At 45.5% G+C, this 23897-nt stretch overlaps 1 protein-coding gene across 2 annotated transcripts in view; it reads left to right on the forward strand.

Moving 5' to 3' along the window:
• Positions 1–588: 588 nt before the first annotated feature.
• Positions 589–23897, forward strand: part of BTBD2 (BTB domain containing 2) — a 32486-nt gene continuing 9177 nt past the window's right edge. Inside the window, exons 1-6 of one of the 2 annotated variants that reach the window (XM_083179422.1) lie at positions 589–1203; positions 13339–13458; positions 16825–16981; positions 17245–17350; positions 19123–19320; positions 19486–19690. In XM_083179422.1, coding sequence (XP_083035548.1) covers positions 743–1203; positions 13339–13458; positions 16825–16981; positions 17245–17350; positions 19123–19320; positions 19486–19690 — 1247 coding nt within the window. In that variant the 5' untranslated portion in view covers positions 589–742. The remainder of the gene's footprint in view (positions 1204–13338; positions 13459–16824; positions 16982–17244; positions 17351–19122; positions 19321–19485; positions 19691–23897) is intronic. The other variant, XM_083179423.1, reaches the window with a different exon arrangement.

A 23897-nucleotide genomic window follows, 5' to 3' on the forward strand; every position in this document is an offset into this window, starting at 1 on the left:
GGCCGGCGGCCATGTTTCTGTAGCTGCATACATATGTGCCTACAGGAACATGGCCGCCGACAGTGGAGGAACAAGTAAGGCGGCGGTGGGGTGGGTGAGAGGAGGTGGCAAAGGCAGGAGCTGGGACACACTGCCCTGCGTGCTATCTCCTCGCGCGGGCCACATGACGAGGTCTGGCGGGCCGGATTTGGCCCGCGGGCCTTGTGTTTGACACCCGTGGCTTAGGTGATGTCAATCATATATTACCAGGAAAGTCCAGGGACAGAGCATTTTCTCCCAGAAGGAGAGGGCTAGGTAGGCAACCCTGATTAATTTATTCACATGGATATCACTATTATTAACAACTCTTCATCAAACTAACGCTGTGATATTACTGTTGTTTTTTCCTTAACAATATGAAACCAAGAGACAAATGAAAGCGCACAGTTTGACCTCTAGCAGCTGCATGTAATACCTGCTGCTGCGTCTTGCTGTAAAAGTAACGCCATACATAGGTCGTGGGGAAGACCAATAACAGGGACGCTATGTTGGACATGTGACCAAATCAGAGGACAGGGCGGGAACTAAACAGGGTCCTCCATCTTCACTCAGGGCCTTATTACGGAAATCATCCAATCAGCGCAGGGCCTTACACATCTCTCGTAGTCAGGGTCTCTAGCCCCGCCCCCCGCCGCTGTCTCTCTGATGTCTGCCTTTCCCTGGCGCCCTGCGGTTACTGCGGGGATTGGGGCCTCCCCGTCTCATGCGCCGCTGCTGCCCGGTACTATTTGTAAACAGCGCCGGGGAACCTCCACCCCCGTCCGCCTTATCCTGCTCCCGCCCACCGGAGCCTCCCCCATCCAAGATGGCGGCAGGTGGGAGCGGCGGCTTGTCGTTCCCCGGGGTAGTGGGCAGCACCGCTCCCAGCAACCGCAGCGGATCGTCGGCTACGTCCTACAACTATAGCGGCGGAGCCGCGGCCTCATCTCCCGGGAACCAGGCAGCGTCCGTGGTCTCCTCGGCCGGGGCCTCCCCCCCAGCGGCCCCGCCTCCGCCCCCCCCTGCGGGCGCTGGCCTCCTGCACCGGGAGCCCGTGTATAACTGGCAGGCCACCAAGACCACGGTGCGGGAGCGCTTCACCTTCCTCTTCAACAACGAGGTGCTGAGCGACGTGCACTTCCTGGTGGGGAAGGGGCTGGGCAGCCAGCGGATCCCCGCACACAGGTATTATACTCGGCGCTGCTGCTGCTACTACATCATCATGTGTTGTGCACGACACAGCGGCGCATCGTTACACAGCGTGATGTCACACCCCCGCCAGCTGACACTGACACATTGCAGCACACACACCGCAGCAGAGCAGTGCGTGTGTGTGCTGCAGGCTCATCCTCTCTGTGTAGTGTGTAACCTTGCTCCGTACCTGCTTGCGGATTGCCATGGTGAGTGTACGCGGGTAGCTCACATAAATAGCTCGAGCCCGTTTCCAACTTGCAGGCACCCCGGCCTACAGAGATGCCCACTTGCACTTATATACAGATCCCGTGGTTGCCCGCTCTGTGATATTTTCATAGCTCACAAAATGTGCATGTAATTGAACTGAAAGTTACACGATAGCGAATAATTCCTTCTATAACTAAATGTGCCTTACAGAAGAATGGGAAATGTAAATAGTTTTGTCAATAACCCATAATATAATCACATTATGGGCTGTTTACTTTTTTGTGTATGTGTTGAAATCCATAGCCTACTGTGTATATTTGAGTTTTTTGTGGTATGTCATATATAGAGGGGCCTTGGAAAGAGAGGAAGTACCATCAACCAGCTCCTGTCGTTTTTCAAACGACACAACCTGCAACATAGTAGATGGTTGGTTAGTACTTTCTCCAGGGCTAAAACTGTATACAATTTTCACTAATGATATGCTTGATATATCATTCAGGGTATACGAACTATATCGCTAACAATGCATGCCCCCGCAGATTAACGATAACCCCTATCTTCTGAACGTACAGTCAAATCTGATGATAACGTCAGTGAATGCATGTTCGGTGGGTTCCTGTTGACTTCTCTGAATTATATTGTTAGTGCTATTGTACAGTGTTTAACACGCAAATAGTTTTTTCCGTAGTGATGCATATTGTATAGTGTGTATGGGGCATTAGTTCATAGATCAGGCTAATGGTGTGTACACACGTTAGATGTACCTTAAGATCCTATCCACGATCTGATCAGATAGGATGCAAATCGGATGTGCCTTAAGATCCTATCTTGACTATATAGTGCAGATCTGCACTATATAGACAAGGCAGCCAAGACTTTCTGGCTTCCGATACGTGAATGCGCATCGGGATCGCAAGGGTTAAAACCCTTGCGATCTGCATCCGATGTTGACTATATCGTCAACATCGGAAAGGAAATCGGACCGTGTGCACACAGCATAAGCCAACCATAGCATACCTTGCCACTGTTTTGGCATTTCCTTATCGTAAAACTGTAACAGGGCATGATGGAACTTGTAGTTTCACAACAGCTGGAAAGTCACAGATTGGCCTGATCTGCCATCTAATGTAAACTCTGCTGGAGCAGGTATGAATGTATGTGATTATATTCTGTCTAGCACCGCATATTATATGAAGGCAAAAATATTAATTTGAGTCATTTAAGTGTATATGGAAATGCAAGGCCAGTGTAGACAATTACTTGTACTTTGCTCTACACAACTGTCAACTTCCCTGCAGTCTAATGTAATATGTGCTTTATGAACATTGCTTGTTGGTCTTCTATTGTACTTCACTCGGCATTAACAGGATTATTCTGGGTTGGACACGCTGCTTTTGTCAGAGGCAGTTGTGCGATTATTTCTTTTTCTTTGTTCATGCATCTAGGGAAGCCAATCTCAGGATTCTGGGATTGGGATTGGCGGGATTTTGGCCCAAAAATGCTTGGATTTGAATCCTGGTATTGGAGGCGCAGATTATATTGAGCATTTTTGGTAGAGTTCCCACTAGGTCGATTTTGCGGGGCGCCGCACCCTGCCCCCTTTTTTTTTTAAACATTATGGTGTGCCCTTGTCCTGCCGCTGATACACTGTGAGCAGCGGAGGGGCGGGATGCAGCTGTCAGAGCTGTGCTGATGGCCGCTCTCGCTAGAGGACATAGGTGAGCGCACAGGGTGTGCCAGGTCTGCACAGACACACGCCCAGCACTGCCCATAACCATGCTCCCCGCTGCACCATGACAGTCAGCTCCTGGCTGCCGCAGCACTGTCACTCATATGAGGATGCTGCGTCACGCCCAGCACTACTCATAACCATGCCCCCTGCCGCACCATGACCGTCAGCTCCTGTCTGCTGCAGCATATATATGAGGATGCTGCTTCTCATCCACAGCTGGGAATGGAGCTGAGACTCAGTCTGAAGCGGAGTAGAGGGAGACTGATGCTCCGACTCCTCCTTATAACTGCGGTGCATGTGGCGTTATATGTCAATGTCATTGCATGCGCACCTGTGCTCTCTCTCCCTGGGCCCCTGTACTGCGCTGCATGGACTGCCATGAGGAGAAGATCGCTGCCTAACCAGCTAAAAGACTCTGAGTCTGTCCGATTATGGCAGCGATCATTATATGAGTCTGTCAGGATAGTAATGATTATGTGCACTGGGGTGACTTTCTCCCTGCTGCTCTGTATATTGTTTGGCCATTGGCTGCTGGGCACTAGTCATTTTGTCTGATGTGGGCTGGTTGGGCATGTATGGGGGGGGGGGGTGCAGTTGAAGTCCCGGCGGTCAAAATCCTGATGCCGGAATCCCGGCACTTTGTCCCTCTATGGGTGTTCACGACCCCCCCCCCTGGCGAGATTTCGTACCAATCCCGTATGGAGCTGGGTATGTGCAGTGTGAGGGTGCTGCTGGGAATAATGTGCAACGCTAGGGGTTGGGGGTATGTGTATGTGCCAGACTGAGGCATGTGCATTCTAGGGGGAAAAAAAGGCTGGTTTAATGTGGCATGGGGAAAGAGGCTGGGTATGTACCATGCTGGAAGGAGGCTTGGTATGAGCCATGCTGGGGGTTGGGAGAAGGAGGTTGGCATAATGTGCCATGTTGGGGGAAGGAGGCTATTATAATGTGGCATTATGGGTCTTGGGGAAGGAAGCTGAGTATGTGCCACCTGTTCTTAGACAGCCATTCACTAAACAGGAAATACAATATACATGGCTGGATTTAATGGGGTCAGCTTCTAGGTGCCAGTAAGCTCCTAGACTTAAAGCTTTTGCCATCTGAGTGAGAGCCAGGCAACACCCTATGCTCCATTTAATATATACCTATTTAGTTTGCATTGATGCCCAGTAGGTGGTGATAGACACATCCCTTCAATGGTGCACCACCTAATAAAATAGGCTGCGCACACCTATACTAGAGGAGGTCAACGCTGAGCGGCTTGTCAGGGCAGGACGTGGCTGGAAGAGCTGACACGCTGCTAAAACTCAGAGCAGTGTGTAAGCTCTTCCAGCCACATCCTGCGTCGCACTGACAGGCTGCTCACCTCCTCTAAAGAGAGCGGCTGTTCCAGCTCACCTACTGAGAGTGGTGTGTTAGCTCGTGGCCGCGGACACCCTCACCCTGCCATAAGTTATGGGGTGGGAGGAAAGTGCCTGCCTGGTGATGATGGGAGGAGGGGGGGGGGGGGGGGGGGGTGTGGCTGCTAAAAAAAATCCTAGAGTGCCAGACCGCTAGCTCAAATTGCCACTGTGGCTCTTGATTGGGTGCAGGACCGCTAGCTCCAATTGGCTGGCGGCCAGCACTACATTTAAAATCCTGCTGGCGCTGTATTTTTCTTTATGGCTGCCCCCTCTCGGCATCTCCTGCTCAGACTACTCCAGCATGCCCAGACTCAGACAGATCCCAGTCACTGTATGCCACGATGCGGATTTAAAGGCCCCTACCCAATCTGCAGGACACTGGTTGCAGGTCATAAAGGGGGGATCGCCATCAGTCGACTACAACAGCCGTGGGGAGAATGTGGATGGTGCCAAGTGAGTGTGAATGCACAGGGGTCTTGGGGGTGTTAGAAATGTGACGGCACAGTGGTCACCAAGGCTGTGTGGTATCTGTGTCTGACAAGGGGCATACACACGGGGTGATTTCAGCCCCATTTCTCAGTGTTCTGACTAGATCACTTAGAAATGGAGCACAGATCACGCCGTGTGTACAGTGCCAGGCAATGGCGATGTGTGGTCCCGGGTGCTTTGCTAGTGCCGTTCGATGTGCTGAGCAATCGTGCTAAACCCCATCGCTCAGTCCAGAGGCAGGTGTTGCTCCGTGTGTACGGGGCTTTAGGTGGATAGCCATAGAGGCACAGACAAGGCCAGCAGCATTTCAAATACTCCCAACCACAATCCATACTTAAATTCTGGGATCCCGGACTGATCATTTTTCAATCCCAGGATTGGAAAAATGGCCTGGGAGCGGCATCCGTACATGCATCCAAGTTGTATGCAGAGTCACCATTGTGACGAAGATGCTCTGTACCAAATTGTTTTACAAATATTTACAAAATTGGGAATTCCTCTGCGTGGTGACAGGCAGGTGGCTAAGCAGACATATGGAGATTTGTGTGTGTGTGATAAGTGAGTGTTTCTGGTATGTTGTTGATGTGATTGCACACTCTGAATTATTCACATTGAAAGGCATACTCTGTTGGAGAATTTGCACCTAGCATGGGCACAGGACTACGCATAGGATCAAAATCGTAGACAACAAACATACGATTTACCACTTTTCATCCAGTTTCTCTGCCCGATCCATCAAAATGAGATGAAAAGTGGCCAAATCGCAGTGCTGTGTGGCCAGCTTAAGGCAACATCAAAGTTGCTTGCACTGGCTTTCTCCGGATCACAGGGCTTTGCCTATTATATATTGTCCCTCTATGTGCTGAGCGTTCGTGTTGCAGCTCGTCGCTCAGTACAAAAAGCCAGGTCGCCCCATGTGTACAAGGCTTAAGACACCTGAGTTCAGGATTTCGGTTTGAGATCCATTCTTGAGATGTTTGTAAGTCCTTTCCATTTAACCGCCTTTCTTGGATTGTTTAAGTTTCTGTGCATTTGCTTGAAACATGTTGTTGCATTTTTATCCCCTATAAGAAAATAAATTCTCGTTACATACCACTTATAAACTACTTTGTTTGGGAGGTATTTGATAAGTGTGAAAGGATATATTAGAAAACAATCTCCTCAAGTTACAGTCCTTAAATTCATAAACAGCACTCCAAGTACCGACCACAAAAAAAGTTTATATAATTCTTGAAACCACTTTTATATTAAGTTTCTACAAAATATATTTAAGTTATTGTTAGATCAATATTTGGCAGTACCCTATAAAACTGAAAAATTATGTCAATGACCCATAAATATGGTAAAAGATAGGGTACTTGTTTCCTAGCACGGCCACAACGATTTGGATCTCGGGCATCGCAGGTAAAAAAATCGCGTCGGTCGCATCGCATGCGGTCAAAAAAATCGCATGCGATGCCCGCGATTTTCCATAGGGAACAATGTTAAATGCCTCAATTTACCCAAATAAACATAGGGAACAATGTTAAATGGGCCAGAGACCCCAGAAAACACCCCTGAACAGTGAAATGGCCCCCAAAAAATTGTTAACGCCACCCCACGATCAACGTGAACCCGAAGCGCGGCAAGTGCAGCGAGCCCGTGAGGGGCGGCGGTACGCGTCCTCCGACCTTTTCACGTCGGCGTGGAGTTGAGAATAGAAAGTGTGGCAAGCGGACGCGGCTACCTGTGAAGCCGGTGAGCGGACGCGGATACCTGTGAAGGTATCCGCGTCCCCTCGCCACGCTTCGGGCTCGCTGTGCTCGCCACACTTTCAATTCTCAACTCCACGCCGACGTGGATAGTGGGGGGTATGAAAAGGTCGGAGGACGCGTACCGCCGCCCCTCGCGGGCTTGCTGCGCTCGCCACGCTTCGGGTTCACGTTGATCGTGAGGTGGCGTTAACAATTTTTGGGGGGGCCATTTCACTGTTCAGGGTTTTTTTGGGGGGTTTATGGGCCATTTAACATTGTTCCCTATGTTTATTTGGGTAAATTGAGGCATTTTACATTGTTCCCTATGGAAAATCGCGGGCATCGGTACCATTGCATGCTTTTTTTGGCCGCATGCGATGCGACCGACGCGATTTTCACATTTTCAATGCATTTCAATGGCAAATCGCGGGCATCGCATCGGTCGCATCGCATACCATTATAAATGACCCGTGATGCCCGCGATTGTGGCCGTGCTAGGAAACAAGTACCAAAGATAGTCATTACATGTTGTATTCCAAGTCTGTTATGTATTCCTGGCAAGAGATCCACTAGTCAGGCTTAGCAGCGTGCTGATTATAATAGTTTCAGTAGCTCCCCTATCTTCGCTATTCACAGCCCCTGTATTAAATCAACCAAATGGTAGATTTTTTTTTCTCCCACGTTTGTCTACTGTAGAAATGTGGTTCAGTACAATTAGGAGCAATTTGCTATTGCAATGGCACGTAAACACTGGCAACAGCAGTACTCTCCTCACGGCCCAATATCGACTAGGGATGGCCATCGATGATTCGAAGTCATCGATGGTTCATGGGCGATGTCAAATACTTTTGCCATCGATGGGGGACAACCAGATGGCTTCCCTCCATCGATGAAACAGCAAAACTATGTTTTCCTGTTTTGTAAAGTGGCGGAGCTGTGCTCTGCCACCGACACCCGTGAAGCCCCCCGCTGTTTTTTGATTGACCCACTGGCCACTCAATCAAAAACAATGGATGACCACCGATATGAAAAAATATCGATGGTCATCCATTGCGTAGTTTAGCACTATCGATGGAGAGTTGCAGAATTGCCATCAATGGCAACCATGGCCATCCCTAATATCAACCCTGAGGAGCTACAAAAAAAAAATCCAATAATCCAGTGGTACCATACATGCTGCATATACTGGTAGCTAGACCTACTCGTGTGGATGAGAACATTGCATACAACTGAATTGACCCAAAAAGCGCCAGTAAACTTAAAATCCAAGTAGTTGTGTCTTTATTTAAAGCTACTAATAACATTAACAGTGCATGTGTTCAATTTTCCAGGAATATGTGTTCCTTCATCTGACTTATGGTTAGTAATTCTATTCCGTTGCAGTAAAGTCGCCTTTTTTTTAGCTTGAAAAATAGCAGAACAACAGTGTCAATTCATCTGAATAGCAAGTACAAATGTTTGTGCAGTGTCTAAACACAAGTTGGGTCTCAGAATAGACTCGGCTCTAAATTTGTGGATAGCTGCCTTTAAAAAATAAAATAAATAAAGGCTCTTGTAATATCCTTTGTTATGTTTTACTACACAGGTCAAAGAAAACAAGCAAAATGCATGTATTGTGTAATCCAGTTATTGTTATCAGGGAAGAGGGTTAAAAATGCTGTATAATGCATTGCTGCTAAGCAGGATAGTGACATCTGCAAATGCTTACAAGTGATAACAAGGTTAAAAAAAATGTTTTTCTTTACTTTTAATACATTTTAGTAAGTAAGATCCCTTGCCAATGATACTATCAACTTGGATGGTTTTAGGTCTGGACATCTGGCACTGCAATATTACACTTAAGGGTCACTGGCACTTAAAAATAAATAAATCCTTGTAAACAGCTGGGCAACACCGGCCCTCCAGATATTAATGAACTACACATCCCAGGATGCTTTGCATTAGTTTTGCTATGTGGCCATGCTGAAACTGATGCAAGGCATGCTGGAATGTGTAGTTCATCAACATCTGGAGGGCAGGTGTTGCCCAGCCCTGTTGTAAACAATGCTTAATGAAGCTCCTAGGCAATAATTGCTAACGTTGACCTATGATGGCATTGGCAACCAAGCCCAAGACTTCAAAGCTTGCTAAATAGCACATTTTAGTAGCCCCAATAGAAACCATTGCCTTTAGTAACACAGGGCTGTAGCAGCTTTCTCCAGTATCTGTTGCAGTCTAACGCTGCGGTTTAGATACACCCTGGGTTGTTTGAGATTTATGACAAAGTATCCCTTAAGGTGGCCATACACGTTACAATTATTGTATACAATATTGCATATCATCGCATCTTGGTTTTGCAATAAGATGAGATCTAGTAAAAAAAAGTATGTGCAGCACATACTTTTTGTACTAGATCTCATCCCATCTGATCTCATCGCAAAACCGAGATGCGATGAGATGCAATATTGTATACAATAATTGTAACGTGTATGGGCACCTCCTAAGGCCTAAAATTATTGGAGTAGCTCTGTCAGATCACCAAAGCTGTGGAGGGTAGTAAGCAATGAGCAATCGGCAGAGGTTGCAGCTATATTTAAGTGTAAGCCCCAGCTACATATAGTAAGCAGTATTATTTATTAACAAATAGAGACTGGTTAGGTAACCCTGCATAGTCAGACGTTAGAGGGCCTTGCTTGCAAGCTTACAGTCTGTAAAGAAGTAGGAGTTTGATACATGAGGTGGGATACGGTCATTAGGTCTACAGCAACTAGGTCGACAGGTCATTAGGTTGACACAAGAATTAGGTCAACATGGCCAAAGTCAACTGTCAAAAGGTCGATAACGGGTTTTCCCTGTTTTTTTAGCCGAAATGTGCCGACAGGCGGTATTTCATGCCCTACCATCCACTAGGGCGTGGTGGGAGAATATAATAGTGTGCCGAGCATAGCATAGCGAGCAAAGAGGTGCACTTCAAACTGTGTCCATGTCGACTGTGACACTCGGGTCAAAAAACTAAAAAAACCCATGTCAACCTTTTGACCTTGCCCATGTGGACATAATGTTTGTGTCGACATTGCCACATGTCGACCTTGCTTCCTGTTGACCTAGTGGTGTTGACCCAATGCTTGTTGACCTAGTTGAGGTTAGGGGGGGGGGGGGGTGATAAATTTCTCGGAAACGGCCTTGAAATGTCCAATCTGCATCCATTTTCCCTGATCCACAGACTTTTCAACAGTCGGAACATTTAATACCAAAGGTCATACATACATACATACATACATACATACATACATACATACATACATACATACATACATACATACATACTGTGACCAGTGCCCTCTGAGGAAATAATAATGTGCTGGAAGCGTAATGTCAACAGACAACAAAAAACATAAAAACTCATGGACATTTTTCATGTCGACCTTTTGCCCATGTTGACCTTTTTCATGTTTTAACCTATTGACTGTTCACCTAATTACTGTCGTCCCTATAACCCATACCCGTTCAGAAAGTAGAAAAAGCTTGTTTGAAGACCAGTTTCAGGAAAGTCAAGGGTGACGCATTCCACAGTAGGTGGGTTTCAGACCCACTCGTCGGGCTACAAGTTCACAGCCCGAGCAATTATCGAACGACTATGTATGCATGAGCATTGAGTGAAGCTAGCCTTTGCTCGCTGCTTGCAGGGAGGTTGATGCTCAGCGGGCGTTTGGAGGCATACCACTGGCGCTTTGAGGGTGTTCCCTTGCTGTTGGGAGGGAGGGCTGCTGAGGTCATCAGCGGCCTCCTCCCCATGGCCTTTGCAGCACCAAGTGAGTCTAGTCTTACTTATACCCCTTTCACACCAGCCTAAATTCCCGGGTTGAGTCCGGGAACAACCCGGGACTAGCTCTGGTGTGAAAGGTTCCAGGGACAAATTCCCGGGTTAATTTGCCGGCAATTCAACCCTGCTAGATAGCAGGGTTGATCCCAGGTCCTTCCAGGGTTACTGACTGGTGTGAACATGTCCCTGCTTCCCGTGTTGCCTCTGCTAGTGCTGATTTGCTAGCAGGGCAACTTCCTGTTGTGGTAGACACTCACAGACACGCCCAGAGACAGCATACAGTGTGCAGGGAGACAGTGTCCGTGTTCTGTAGCACCACAGACCCCAGAAGTGTGTTTTAACCCCTGAAAGCCTGCAATGTGTGCCATGTCTTGGACAAATGAGGTGAGAGAGCTATTAATCATTAGAGGGGAAGATGCTTTCATATGCCTTCTTAATTTGTTTTATACAAGTAAACAAAGGCTGAAACACTACAAATGTTTTGTGTCTTAATTATTAATAATCAAAAATCTAATGTGAGCCTAAAGTCCATTTTCAATGCTATTCTCATAGAAATGCAGGGTCATCCCGGGTTCAGTGTGAAAGGTGCCGACCCGGGTTGTCCCTGCTTCAAAAGCATGTGTGAATGGGTCCCAACCCGGGAATGTCCCTGCTTGTCCCGGGAATGTAATTCCTGGGTTTGTCTCTGCATTTCTGGTGTGAAAGGGGTATTAGTGCTGCGAGCAGGGGGAAAAACATTTGATGGTGAATGATTTGCCCCCTGTGTGCGTGGCTGTGTACATGTTCGCTTAAACGCTCCATACAGATCTAAGGGTCTGATTCAATCACTCCTTACGCCCTGCTGGCCTTTTTAGTTCTATGCTTCTGTTGGAGCCATTCAGTTGTTGCTCTGGTCAGTTGCACTTTGGCAGTCACATTTGTCTCCAGAGGTGCAAGAACTAAATGGGTTTAAAGTCCATAGTTTGCTAGGGGCTTGCTACATCCAGCTATTTACCCAGGTGCTGGAACAAAGGGTTAGGGTGCTGGACGGAGTAGTAGGTTTAGGCACCACGAAAGAAAAAGCTCATTTTGTAGAGGTCAGTGAGTTGGGAAGCTACTTAAAGCCCATGTGTAATGCTGCTTTCAGACCGCATAACTGGCTTTGACCCTGTATTTGAAAACGTTTCCAAAAACGGGTCTGCCAGATAAAACCCCTTTCACACCGCAGCTCTTAAACGGTGTATTATTGACACTGGCAGACCCGTTTTTGGAAACTTTCCAAATACAGGGTCAAAGCCAGTGCAGCCTTCAGCCCTCCCCTCCGTGCAGCTCCCCCCCGCGCCCCCGTGTCGACCTACCCCCCCCCCCCCCGTGCAGCCGGTACCTCCGTTGTGGATCCCGGCACTGCAGTTCAGTATGGTCGGAAGCACTTATGAAAAAAAGTGTCTTTCAGAAAATGGCTGCCCCATAGGAAAACCTGTTTAAAAAAACTGTCTTTCGTATGGGGGCAGCCATTTTCCAAAAGTCACTTTTCTTATACACGCGCGGGGGGAGGGGTGTCGACGCGCGCGGGGCGGCTCCAGTGCTGTGAATATTTAATGAGCGCTCATTAAATATTCACTGCGCTGAATTTAGGACCCAGCTCATTGGCTGGGTCCTAAATACCGTTTCAGACCCGATTTTGAGCCTAAAATACCGGTTCTGAAACGGGTAGGACCCTGCATTTTCTAACCGGTTAAGTGGTCCTGCACCTTTCAGACCGCACAGATTACCGTTTTTAAAACGGTAAAAAAACGGCAATATACTGTTTACAAAGTGCGGTCTGAAAGGGGCATTAGAGGAATAGTGGAGCCACTTGGAAAGCTGTGATATGGAGCAGTATAGGTTTAAGAAGTATTAATAATTCTTTTAATAAGGATTTAATATCTCGGCTGGAATAGCCAAGCTCTTTGTTTGAAAATGTGATGTAAGTTGTCTCATTGCTATGAAGAATATGTTGTTCATAATTGCAACAATGAAATACGCCACACTGAAGGGACCATTAGAATATATGCAGAACTTTACTTCAATGCCTCTGTGTTAACCCATCCCTTGATGGTAATATATCTATTTGCAGCATGCCTGGATAATCTCTAAATTTATTCTGTATGTATGCTTAGAATTTTAACACAAAATGTATATTTGTCCAACTTACAGATGTTCCTTTGTAACCCATTTGGCCTACTTCACATGTGTAATCTAACACCCCCCCCCCCCCCTCTTTTTTTTTTTTTTTTTTTGAAAAAATAAATTAATACAGGAACATATCTGACCCCCCCACCCCCCATTTGTGTATTAAGTGCAGTACCACTTTGTCTAGGAAGCAAGAGGAGAATGAGCACTGCATTTGTCACAGTATTACTGAGAGTCTGCTATCAAATTAGAGTTGACGCTCATTGAGGAATGATCAGATGCCTGTGGGGTTGTCCTGATACCATGTAGGACAGATACAGTTGGACTTGTGAAAGAATACCTTTAATTCTTGGTCTCCCAATATCTTTTAGGCATCCCACAGGCCATTTTGTGCATCAGGGTTTTTATTAAATTATATATGGTTATTGCTGACCATTTGAAACTTTTGCCTTTGTTGCCTGTTTTGTCTCTGACATTATTTGGTACAAGTATATTTGGGATGCATATTAAATGTGTGGTTTGAGGGCTATATTTTGATCATACAAGTTTGTCTTCTAATTCTTGGTTTGATTTGAATGTGTTTTAAATATTCCTGTTTGTGTTTGCTAGGTTTGTTTTGGCAGTTGGAAGTGCAGTCTTCGATGCCATGTTTAATGGTGGCATGGCCACAACCTCCACAGAAATTGAATTGCCAGATGTTGAACCTGCTGCTTTTCTTGCTTTGCTAAAGTAAGTATTTCTTTTTTTTTTGTACATTTTTCAAAAGTAATTTTATATTTAAGACATTATGTATGTATGTATGTATGTATGTATGTATGTATGTATGTATGTGTATACACGAGTGTTAAGGTCTTTGGTGGAGGAGGACTGGCTCTTATTTACATCATGCTGTTACCGTTAAGTATCTTATATGCTTTCAGCTGGACTCCTCTTTTTGTACTTGTCACTTTGCACTTTAAACAAAATATGCCATAAAAACGTTTTTCTTGAAAAAAATCTGATGTTGCTGGCTATCAGTCTTATCTCTCTATACAACATTTTTATCTGAGCCGGGCACTCAGTGGCTGAACTTGTCTGTTTGTGCAGTGTATCTCTCCAAATATATATATATATATATATATATATATATATATATATATATATATATATATATATTCCCAAACGACCGGCACTCTGCTATAAGGTTCACAACTGTTCTGGAGCTCATCCAAAAGATTAACATATATATCCAGCGGTGGATGTCACTCAGATAGATAGAAAGGAATGAAACAGACAACTGTCTTAAAGCCAACATTTCAGGGCTGTGGCCCTTTTATCAAGACTAATAAGGGATAAAAGGGCCACAGCCCTGAAACGTTGGCTTTAAGACAGTTGTCTGTTTCATTCCTTTCTATCTGAGTGACATCCACCGCTGGATATATATATATTTATATATATTACTGGCTGCAAGGTGCCATCTCGTTTTGGGGCAGCACTTAGCCATTCACTTTCAACCTGAAAGCAGCTCAAACTGCTAAACTGAGTTGCTTTCAGCTCAAAATTGCCTAGTGTGTATGGGCCATAAGGGGGGGGGGGGGGCTGCTCTAAGTTTTGCTCTAACGGGAAGGCTTGCGGCATCAAGCGTGCTTTACCTACTGCCAACAAAAGTCACTTCTTGTTATTGCTGTATTCTTTGTATACTTCCTCATATAACTTTGATTGCACTATGAACTTAATAAGTGTATTGTATAAAGGGAAAATAATGAAAACCACCTTTAGGAAAAAACGGTGTTCACAAATATAAAACCGTACGTACATAAAGGTTAAAGTATAGTAAGTGGTGTTGAGTTCTGATTTCCATTTCCAGAATAGCAATGTAAAGCCGCTTCTGTGCTAACTGCTGGATTCAAAACTGTTACAGCAACCAGCCCCAGAAACCTACAGCCTCGGTGCTGGTCGCGGAATTCATTTGAATAGCTGCCAGGCACTCAGCTGGTAGTGAAAATCCACTGTACCAAATTAATCTAATTATTTTAAAAATGACATGGTAATAATTACAACAATGGATATATGTAAAGGTGCCCATACATGCACAGATTTTGTGTGCTGTGCGTTTTGTACTCCAAGCTGCCATGCAATTTTGGCACTTGAAGTGGATGCGATGTTCTGTACTTTGTGGATGCGATTTTAGCCTTTTTTTTTAAGTTAATAGGTCCTAATGGACATCGCACTGCATGTACTCCTGTACTGATGTGATTTAATGAAGCACAAAAAGTACTGCCGGCAGATACTTTTTGTGCTTTACAATATTGTACCTGCGGGGACGTGCATTGCATCCCCGCAGGTACACGGTGCGATTTTCGCACATGCAATGCGTTTTGTACTTTAAAAGTACAAAACTCATGCGATAATCGCAGCGTGTATGGGCACCTTAAGGATGTGGTACTGTGCAAATTGTTGTTAATTTGGATATATTAAGATTGCTGCAACACATAATACTTCTAAATGCAGTGTTACATTTTGCATCTTAAGCCTCTACCTGCGCTTGTTCAAGAATGTAATGAACCCTAATTTTCTGAGCATTTACAGTGCACTAAAAACACTCTCCGCCTTATGGATTCCATATTGTTATTTGTGGGCCTAATTAAGAGGTGGATGCAGCTGCGTCCACAACTATGGTTGCCATCGGAACAGAAAAATATGCAAATTCTAATGTTAGCCTTCCCCGCCAGCATGCGACAGCAAGTGCTGAAACATCAACTTTCATTTTCTGTGAACAGCGCAACTGAGTGATTTTCAAAAACACAAATATTGAAACATAACCTCTCAGGCGCTCCACCTCAGGATGCTACAGGACTTTCACCCATAGGTTAATCACATGAAAGACAGAGAATAAGGATACAATAGTGAAGCAAGTTTTCCAAATCTCTCCCTCCCCTTTTAATAAACAACTTAGTTCAATGATACATCGATTAAAAACAAAGTGCTTTGCTCCTCCTGGCATATGCTCCCCGTGCATACTTTGCCAAAGTTCACCAACGCGTTTCGTCCTTTGAATAGTCCATAGGGAGAGATTTGGAAAACTTGCTTCACTATTGTATCCTTATTCTCTTTCTTTCATGTGATTAACCTATGGGAGAAAGTCCTGTAGCATCCTGAGGTGGAGCGCCTGAGAGGTTATGTTTCAATATTCATGTTTTTTTGGTGATGGTGAAGGGTTTATGAGGGACCCATAGAAACTAGTACCACTCGGCAGCTCTTGAATTGCGCCACTTGACCACTATACTCACCCTTGTTGTATTTGAGTGATTTTGGCCACTCCTCCATTGGCACACCATTGACACTTTTGACACCCTATGATCTGCTCAGTGCTTTCTTTTGCAATTTCTCTAAATATGGCCTCTGTATTAGAGTGAGGACATTCTTTCACTATTGGTAACCTATTTGTAACAGAAGATCTAAGTAATTCCATTGGGTAGACATCAATGTATAAAAGAAAGCAACAGACTGAGCTCATTATGTCTTTTCTTACATACTGTCATTGTCTCCTTTTTAAGAATCCAGTCTTTGATCCAAACTAGTTAGCTAACAGGTCCTGGAAGTGTTTTAACAGGAAGTGAGTCTTAAGGATTCTTCTTTTTGTTTCTTTCCTCCAATAAGGATGCCTGACAAGTAATCTAAAATGGTCACATTTTAAGGCTCCTCATTGGCAGAGCAATATCACTTCTTGAGTGACTGTCTTCCAATTTGTAATTTTTTTTCCCAATTATTAATCACCAGTCCTAACACGAATATTGTGGATCTGATTTTATCCACCGCCAGAGCTGGTCTGGCTTGTGATACAGTTTGATTGTCTGACTTTTATGTGTGGTTACTCTATTTTTTTGGGGTCCAACAATATTTTTCATGTTTACATTATTCTGAGGCATAATACAAATTGGATGCATTCTCTGTTTGGTAGTTTCATTAATTCTAATGATAGAATTTTTTATGTTGTAAATTTACATTTTATGTAATTTATTATTAATATAATGTTGTATAACTTCAATATCACTTGGTTTGGTGTGTGATTAAATAAGTTTGAATCCAAACTAATTAGTATTAATATTATTTGAGGTTCCTGTATTCTGACGAGGTACAGATTGGACCAGAGACAGTCATGACTACTCTGTACACAGCGAAGAAGTATGCAGTGCCAGCCTTGGAAGCACATTGTGTGGAGTTTCTTAAGAAGAACCTAAGGGCTGATAATGCATTCATGTTACTTACTCAGGTATGTGGAATGCAGTGCATTGGTTAACAATGAGATGTTTGAGTCTGTGCATGCTTATTTTAATGGAATTCCTCATTGACAACCCTGAAGACATATGAGTTCAGTGGAGAATCTCTAACCACTGGTGTCAGAAAGTTACTCTAAAATGGAAAAGTGTACTTCCTACGTACAAATTTGTAATTTCTTTATTCTAGATTCCAACCCACCATTTATCATATTTATTTATTTTTACTCCTAATACTTGTCTTTCACGCTTTATCCAGGCTCGCCTCTTTGATGAACCTCAGCTTGCCAGTCTCTGCTTGGAAAATATAGATAAAAACACTTCTGATGCCCTAAATGCAGAAGGATTCACTGACATTGATTTGGGTAATATGCTTGTAGTTTACCAGACTAGCCATACATTTTCCTTTTGTACAGGTACATAAGTGTAAATCAATACTTCAGATGGAGGATTTTCATCATAGTGGGAGTTCCCAGAATACTATGTCAAAGCTGGCTGCTGTTTCTATAGGGGATGCAGTTGAAATCCCTGGGGGGGGAATCCTAGCACTTTGTGTAGCGAGGCACCGGGTAAGCGCAGCGAGCCTGCCCCCCCACACACACACACACTCGTCGGGATTTCAGCTGTAGGAATTTTGACCACCGGGATTTCAACGCAATCCCTTCTATAGAAGATGTTTCCATTCACTATGTGACTACGATCTCCTTATTATCTGAGTTGTTCTCACAGTGCATTTAAAGTTGATTGCTGGGACATGGTGAATTAATGCATCTTATATAAAACATGTCCAGCATTGACATATTATTCTGGGAATATGTTTTCACAATATAAGATGTTTGTCTTGGTAGAGGCTGCTTTTTCTATGTTTTTCCAGTATTGTGGTGGGAATATTCCTGTGTTATGGGGCACCTTAAAGCAGTGTACTTTTTCTAGAATATTCTCAAGTAGTTATTCTTTCCTCCTTAATTATTATTATGAATTCTCTGTTAAATCCTATTAAGATGCATCCCATTTTGCTTGTACACCGATAGCCGCTGAGGCCATTTAAGTATTGTTTGTAATAGGGACAATTAACATACATTTTTTTATGCTAGCAGTGGATTGAATAGATTAGTTTTGAAGATAAATCTACAAAGCGTTGTGTGTTACCATCCGATTTTGGATATCCCATATTTACTAAAGAAAAATCTGATTGAAATTCCAACTTCGATAGCCATAGAACATTGGACCATCCGTGTTTGGTTTGTTTGAATAATATAATCCCTGGCTTTATGAAGCGCTGGGTTTGTAAACTGCTGCAAAGCCAAATGTAAACCCTTCTAAATAGACCTATTTATTATTAACTATTAACAGGCTTATTAAGCTTTAAAAGGTGTAAATAAAATATGAAGGCCCCTTCTCCAAATAATTAATCAGCCCCTGAACCTAGGCTGGTATTGGAGAATACTGCATCATTGTTTTATTCACCAATAACCTGCACTAGGCTAAACCAGCCGGGTCAGCTGATGCAATAGCAGGAGGACAAACGGTGGGTTTTCCTCCCATAACCACAACAAACTCCCAAATGGTCAGCCCTGGGTTGCAATCTCTAGGGAAGCAGGGACACCCCAAAAAATGGCCATCTCTGCACCCCCTGGGCTATGTGTGCGGAGGTAATAATGTAAATAAGTGGTTCAATTCTGTTCTTTGCAGATGGACTTCAGAGGCTGCCCAGACAACTGGCTCTTGCAATCCACCTGTGCAAAAAATGTTAAACAAAACACGCACAACATGAAATTGTCTTATTTTAACAACAGATGGTCCATGTAGCATCCCTGAATCCTGGCAAAGCAAAAACAATGTTGCTGCTTCTGCCAGTGCCTTCTCGCAAATAAGCCATCATTTTGGGAGAAGGAATGATTGGGGGGCATCTGATCAGTCAGAGTGTGGAAAATTGGTGTATCTGTATTTGGGGATGCTACATGGCCTGGTGAGGACATGAACCAGGACTAGTTGTGGGCATTTATTAAAAAAAAACTTTAAAATATTAATGTCTTCAGTTACACATATATTTCAATATACATAATAGCATAGATTGCTTTGCTTTGGTTAATTTCTGTTTAATTGTCTGCAGCACTGCCCCCTGATTTTCTTACAGATACCTTGGTTGCAGTGTTGGAACGGGACACATTGGGGATCCGTGAGATTAGACTGTTTAATGCAGTGGTACGCTGGTCTGAGGCTGAGTGCCAGAGGCAGCAACAACCAATTACCTCCGAAAACAAACGGAAATCACTTGGCAAGGCATTGTCTCTTATCCGTTTCCCACTTATGACTATTGAAGAGTTTGCTGCAGGTATCCTTAAAGGAGTCTGTTTTTAACTACAAACTGTACAGATTTTAGCCCAGTTAGTATAATGCTCTATAGGCTGTATCATGTAAGCAGTTATTTTCCATTTTGAAGACACATTGTTTTATTTGAAGTATAGTCTACTATAAATGTGTTGTTTTGTTTTTGTATGTTCCTCCCCAGGCCCTGCTCAGTCGGGCATTCTTACGGATCGGGAGGTAGTGAGCCTGTTCCTGCACTTCACAGTGAACCCAAAACCTCGAGTGGAGTTCATAGATAGGCCAAGGTGTTGCCTGCGGGGAAAAGAGTGTAATATTAATCGTTTTCAGCAAGTGGAAAGCCGTTGGGGTTACAGCGGAACCAGTGACCGAATAAGGTATAATGTATAATACTATGAGGGATATGCAATCTGGGATCACGGCTGTCGTTCCCCGCTGACAGCCGTGATCCTGGCCCGCTTGCGGTCAGATCGACAGCATAACAACAGACAGGATTCAATGTCTCACCTGCCGATGCGCGCAAAGGGGGCGTGGCCGCGTAAACGGCAGTGGATTGTCCATCTGCGGCCCGAATAACGACAATCCATGGCCATTATCAGCAGAACCGGCCCAACAGCTTCTGAAGTTGGGCCCGTTCTGCCGTGATCCTGCATCAATGCTGTCGTTAATGACAGCATTGAATAGGGAGCCGCCGCTATTTCCCATAACGGAAATAGCGGCGGCACATTGCATACCCCCTAAACCATTATTTACTTGGTGTATACCTGTATGATCGTGTCCATTAAAAGAAAGACTTTTTGGCTATGATTTATTTTATTATTTAATTACAGTTTCCTATATAGCGCATCATATTCAGTTGCGCTTTACAATTGGATTAAATGATAAAATGTTGGCAATTGGACGGAAAATTCCCATGTGCAAACAGGGACCTGATTGAATAAGCGTTCATTGCCCTATACACCTTTTTAAAGATGTAGCATCTCTTTAGATTCTCATCCTCATGATGTTGGGAGAATATAGGAATTGTGGGAAATTAGGTTGAACCTGAGGTTGATTTAAAGAAAGCAAGCAAAAAGACTCCCTTTTCACTAACGTCCTTGATGGGATACTGGGAATGGTCTTAAGACATTGGGTATTAGAGGGTATCCGCAGGAGACAGGCACATCTATAACTTTGAAGCTGGGTGCGCTGGCTCCTCCCCTCTGATTCCCCACCCAGGAACCAGTTTAGAAAAATGTGCCCTCAGGAGAGGATGCACACTGCTGGAGCTCCAGAGAGTTTGTCTTCAGTTTATTTTCTTTTATTATTTTGGGGTTACTGTGTTGGACTTCACAGTATCCCTGCTTCGAGGGAGTCAGTTGAGGAGGGTTCAGCTGCAGGCCTCTTAAGGTACCGAGCTGTCCCTGCTGCAGGACCACTGTCCTGAGAGGGTGTTTGTACTCACGGGCATTGCGCTGCAGTGATACTCACCCCCAGCATGCCGCACACTCCTGACACAGTCCGAAGACGTCTGTGGTGAGTAGAAACCGGGGTCCCCACAGTGGGGTACCCCGGCTCATTGTGCGGCAAGATGGCGGCGGCGGCAGACGCGGTACCCTGCACAGGGGCTGCGCAGACCCCCTGTCACAAACTGGCTGCGGGTGACAGTCCCTGGGCTACCAGGGCAGATCCCACTATAAAACGCTGTTCAGTGTGAGGGCGCCATTAAAACTGACAGCCAGCGCCAGTATAAAGATCAGTGAAGCCCCTGCGCCATCACAGGGGGGCGGGGCTTCAGCGGAGCGAGGCCAGAGCTCTGAGCGCGCATACACTACTTCCTGCTTCTCCCTGGGCGCCATTACTGTCTCCAGATACACTCCTCAGCGGTGAGGTGTTGGACAGAGGAAATCTGCAGAAAACAGCAAGTGTATTTAGCGCTAAGATCGCTTAATTGATCACACTGTTCTGTGTTTATGCGTGTTACCAACTCCTAAATAGGAGTTAAGGTTGTACAGGGTGTGCTGGTCTCCTCAGTGTAATCTGAGCGCTCCCCCACGTGCTTGTTAAGCTACACACTTCCAGTGATAGAGCTCACACATATATAGCTGCTATACACTGCACACTGAATATATATATATATTTATTTCATTGTGATTTTGGTGTGTTTGTGGAAGAAAGGTTTCTTATTCCTTCAACATGGTGAGGAAGTTAACCTGTCTCATTTGCAGCAGCAAGTTTGTGCCTAAATCCACCTCACAGATTACTTGTGAGGAATGCATGTCCACTCAAACGAGTGGGACAGGGGGTTCATCCCAGATTACTCCTCAATCAGACTCACAGGAGCCTGAATGGGCGGCAGGCATTAAAACCATGCTGCAGGCAGTGTCAACACAATTGGCTGCAAATACAATGCAGACCAAACAGGTGCAGCAGGACTTAACAGTTTTAGCCGCACGGGTGGATAATATAAGCACCACCACGGGCCAGTCACGGAAGCGTGCTGCGACCGCCATGTTGCCTGATTCAGATGATGATCTGCAGGCGGGTGACGACACAGATGATAATGTGGACGACGGGGCTCTGATCCCTGATTCACAGTCATCTCTTAGAGGCCCAGAACCTCTTATTACAGCAATAAGAGAAGTGTTAGACCTTCCTTTAGCAGACATGCAGGAAGGTGACCCGTTCTTTGGGTCCCAAAGGAAACAGCAAATTGTTTATCCTGAGCAAGTTGACCTGGATGAGACGTTTAAGGAGGCTTGGAAACAACCTGAAAAGCGTTTCCAACTGTCTAAAAGGTTTAAGTCCAATTTTCCCTTTGATCCCGCCACTAGAGCGGTGTGGGAAGAGCCTCCGGTTGTGGATGCATCAGTGTCCAGACTGTCCAAGAAGGTGGTTCTCCCCGTCCCAGGGGCAGCAACACTCAAGGATAGTACAGACAAAAAACTGGATACTACCCTTAAGTCCATGTACACTGCGAGTGGGGCGTCTCAGAGACCTGTCCTCGCCAGTTGTTGGATGGCTAAGTCCATTTATACATAGGCTTCTCAAATCCAGGAAGGCATGCTGGCCGATATGTCAATGGCGCAGGTCGGAGAGAGACTTCGCCATATCCAGGATACTGCAAAGATCCTGTGTGACACGCAGAAGGAGCTTGGAGCTATAAATGCTCGCTCTTCCGCAATGGCGGTTTCAGGCCGCAGGGCCCTCTGGTTAAGACAGTGGGTAGCTGATCCAGAGTCCAAACGTAGCGTGGAAAGTTTGCCTTTTAAGGGAGAAAAGTTATTTGGTAGCGAACTTGACGACCTTATATCCAAGGCTACAGCCGGCAAGTCGACTTTTCTGCCGACGGCTTCCACTCACGCTAAACGTCCCTTTCAGGGCCATACGTCCCAGTCCTTTCAGGCTTCTCAGTCCTTTCGGCCTTCCAGGCCCAGGCAGAGGGCGAGAGGCTCCAGCTCGGCCACCAGAGGGGGCCGTGGCAGGTTCAGGAAGCCCGCCAGCACAGGATCTCAGGATCGTGCCGCTAATGCCTCCGCCTCTAAGCCGGCAGCATGACTCGGGTTCCGACCCTGGAGTCGCTTGCGAGGTGGGGGGTCGCCTGTCAGCTTTCAGCCAAGTATGGTCAGTCTCTCACCTGGATTCCTGGGTGAGAGATCTTATTACCAACGGCTACAGGTTGGAATTCGAAAAGCCTCCCCCTCACAGGTTCTTCAAATCAGGTCTGCCGGCTCTACAAGCAGACCGAGTGAACCTGCAGCAGGCAATACAACGCCTGCTGACGTCACAGGTAATCACACCTGTCCCATTGCAGGAACAAGGAAGGGGTTACTACTCCAATCTGTTCCTCGTGCCGAAGCCGGACGGCTCGGTGCGCCCCATTTTAAACTTAAAGTCACTAAACCCTTTTTTAAGGGTTTACAAATTCAAGATGGAGTCCCTCCGGGCAGTAATAGCAACCCTGGAGGAGGGAGAGTTCTTAGCATCGCTGGATGTAAAGGACGCCTACCTCCACATACCAATTTGGGGTCCACATCAGGCTTTCCTGAGGTTTGCGCTGAAAGATCTGCACTTTCAATTCAGAGCGCTGCCATTCGGCCTGTCATCAGCGCCGCGTGTGTTCACGAAGGTGATGGCAGAAATGATGGTACTGCTCAGGAGGTCGGGTGTCAACATTATCCCTTACCTGGACGACTTGCTGATCAAAGCAAGGTCGGAACAGGTCCTGCTGCAGGATATAGCAAAGACCAGGCAGATTTTATCCGAGCATGGGTGGATCCTAAATATCCCCAAGTCCTCCCTGACGCCATCACGTCGTATCCTCTTTCTAGGAATGTTCCTGGATACAGAGTTGAAAAGGATTTTCCTCCCTCGGGAGAAGATGGAAGCCATACAATCCCTAGTGATGGTGATTTTGGCAAAGCCTCAGGTGTCGGTTCACCAATGCATCCAGCTATTGGGCAGGATGGTGGCCACATTCGAGGCCATTCAGTTCGGACGTTTTCACACCAGGGTGTTCCAACTGGATCTGTTGGCAAAATGGTCGGGCTCTCATCTCTTGATGTACAAGAGGATTTCTCTGTCGCATCAGTCCCGGCAGTCCCT

The sequence above is a fragment of the Crinia signifera genome, chromosome 1, assembly GCF_055691185.1.
Source record: "Crinia signifera chromosome 1, ASM5569118v1, whole genome shotgun sequence".
Lineage (NCBI taxonomy): Eukaryota > Metazoa > Chordata > Amphibia > Anura > Myobatrachidae > Crinia > Crinia signifera.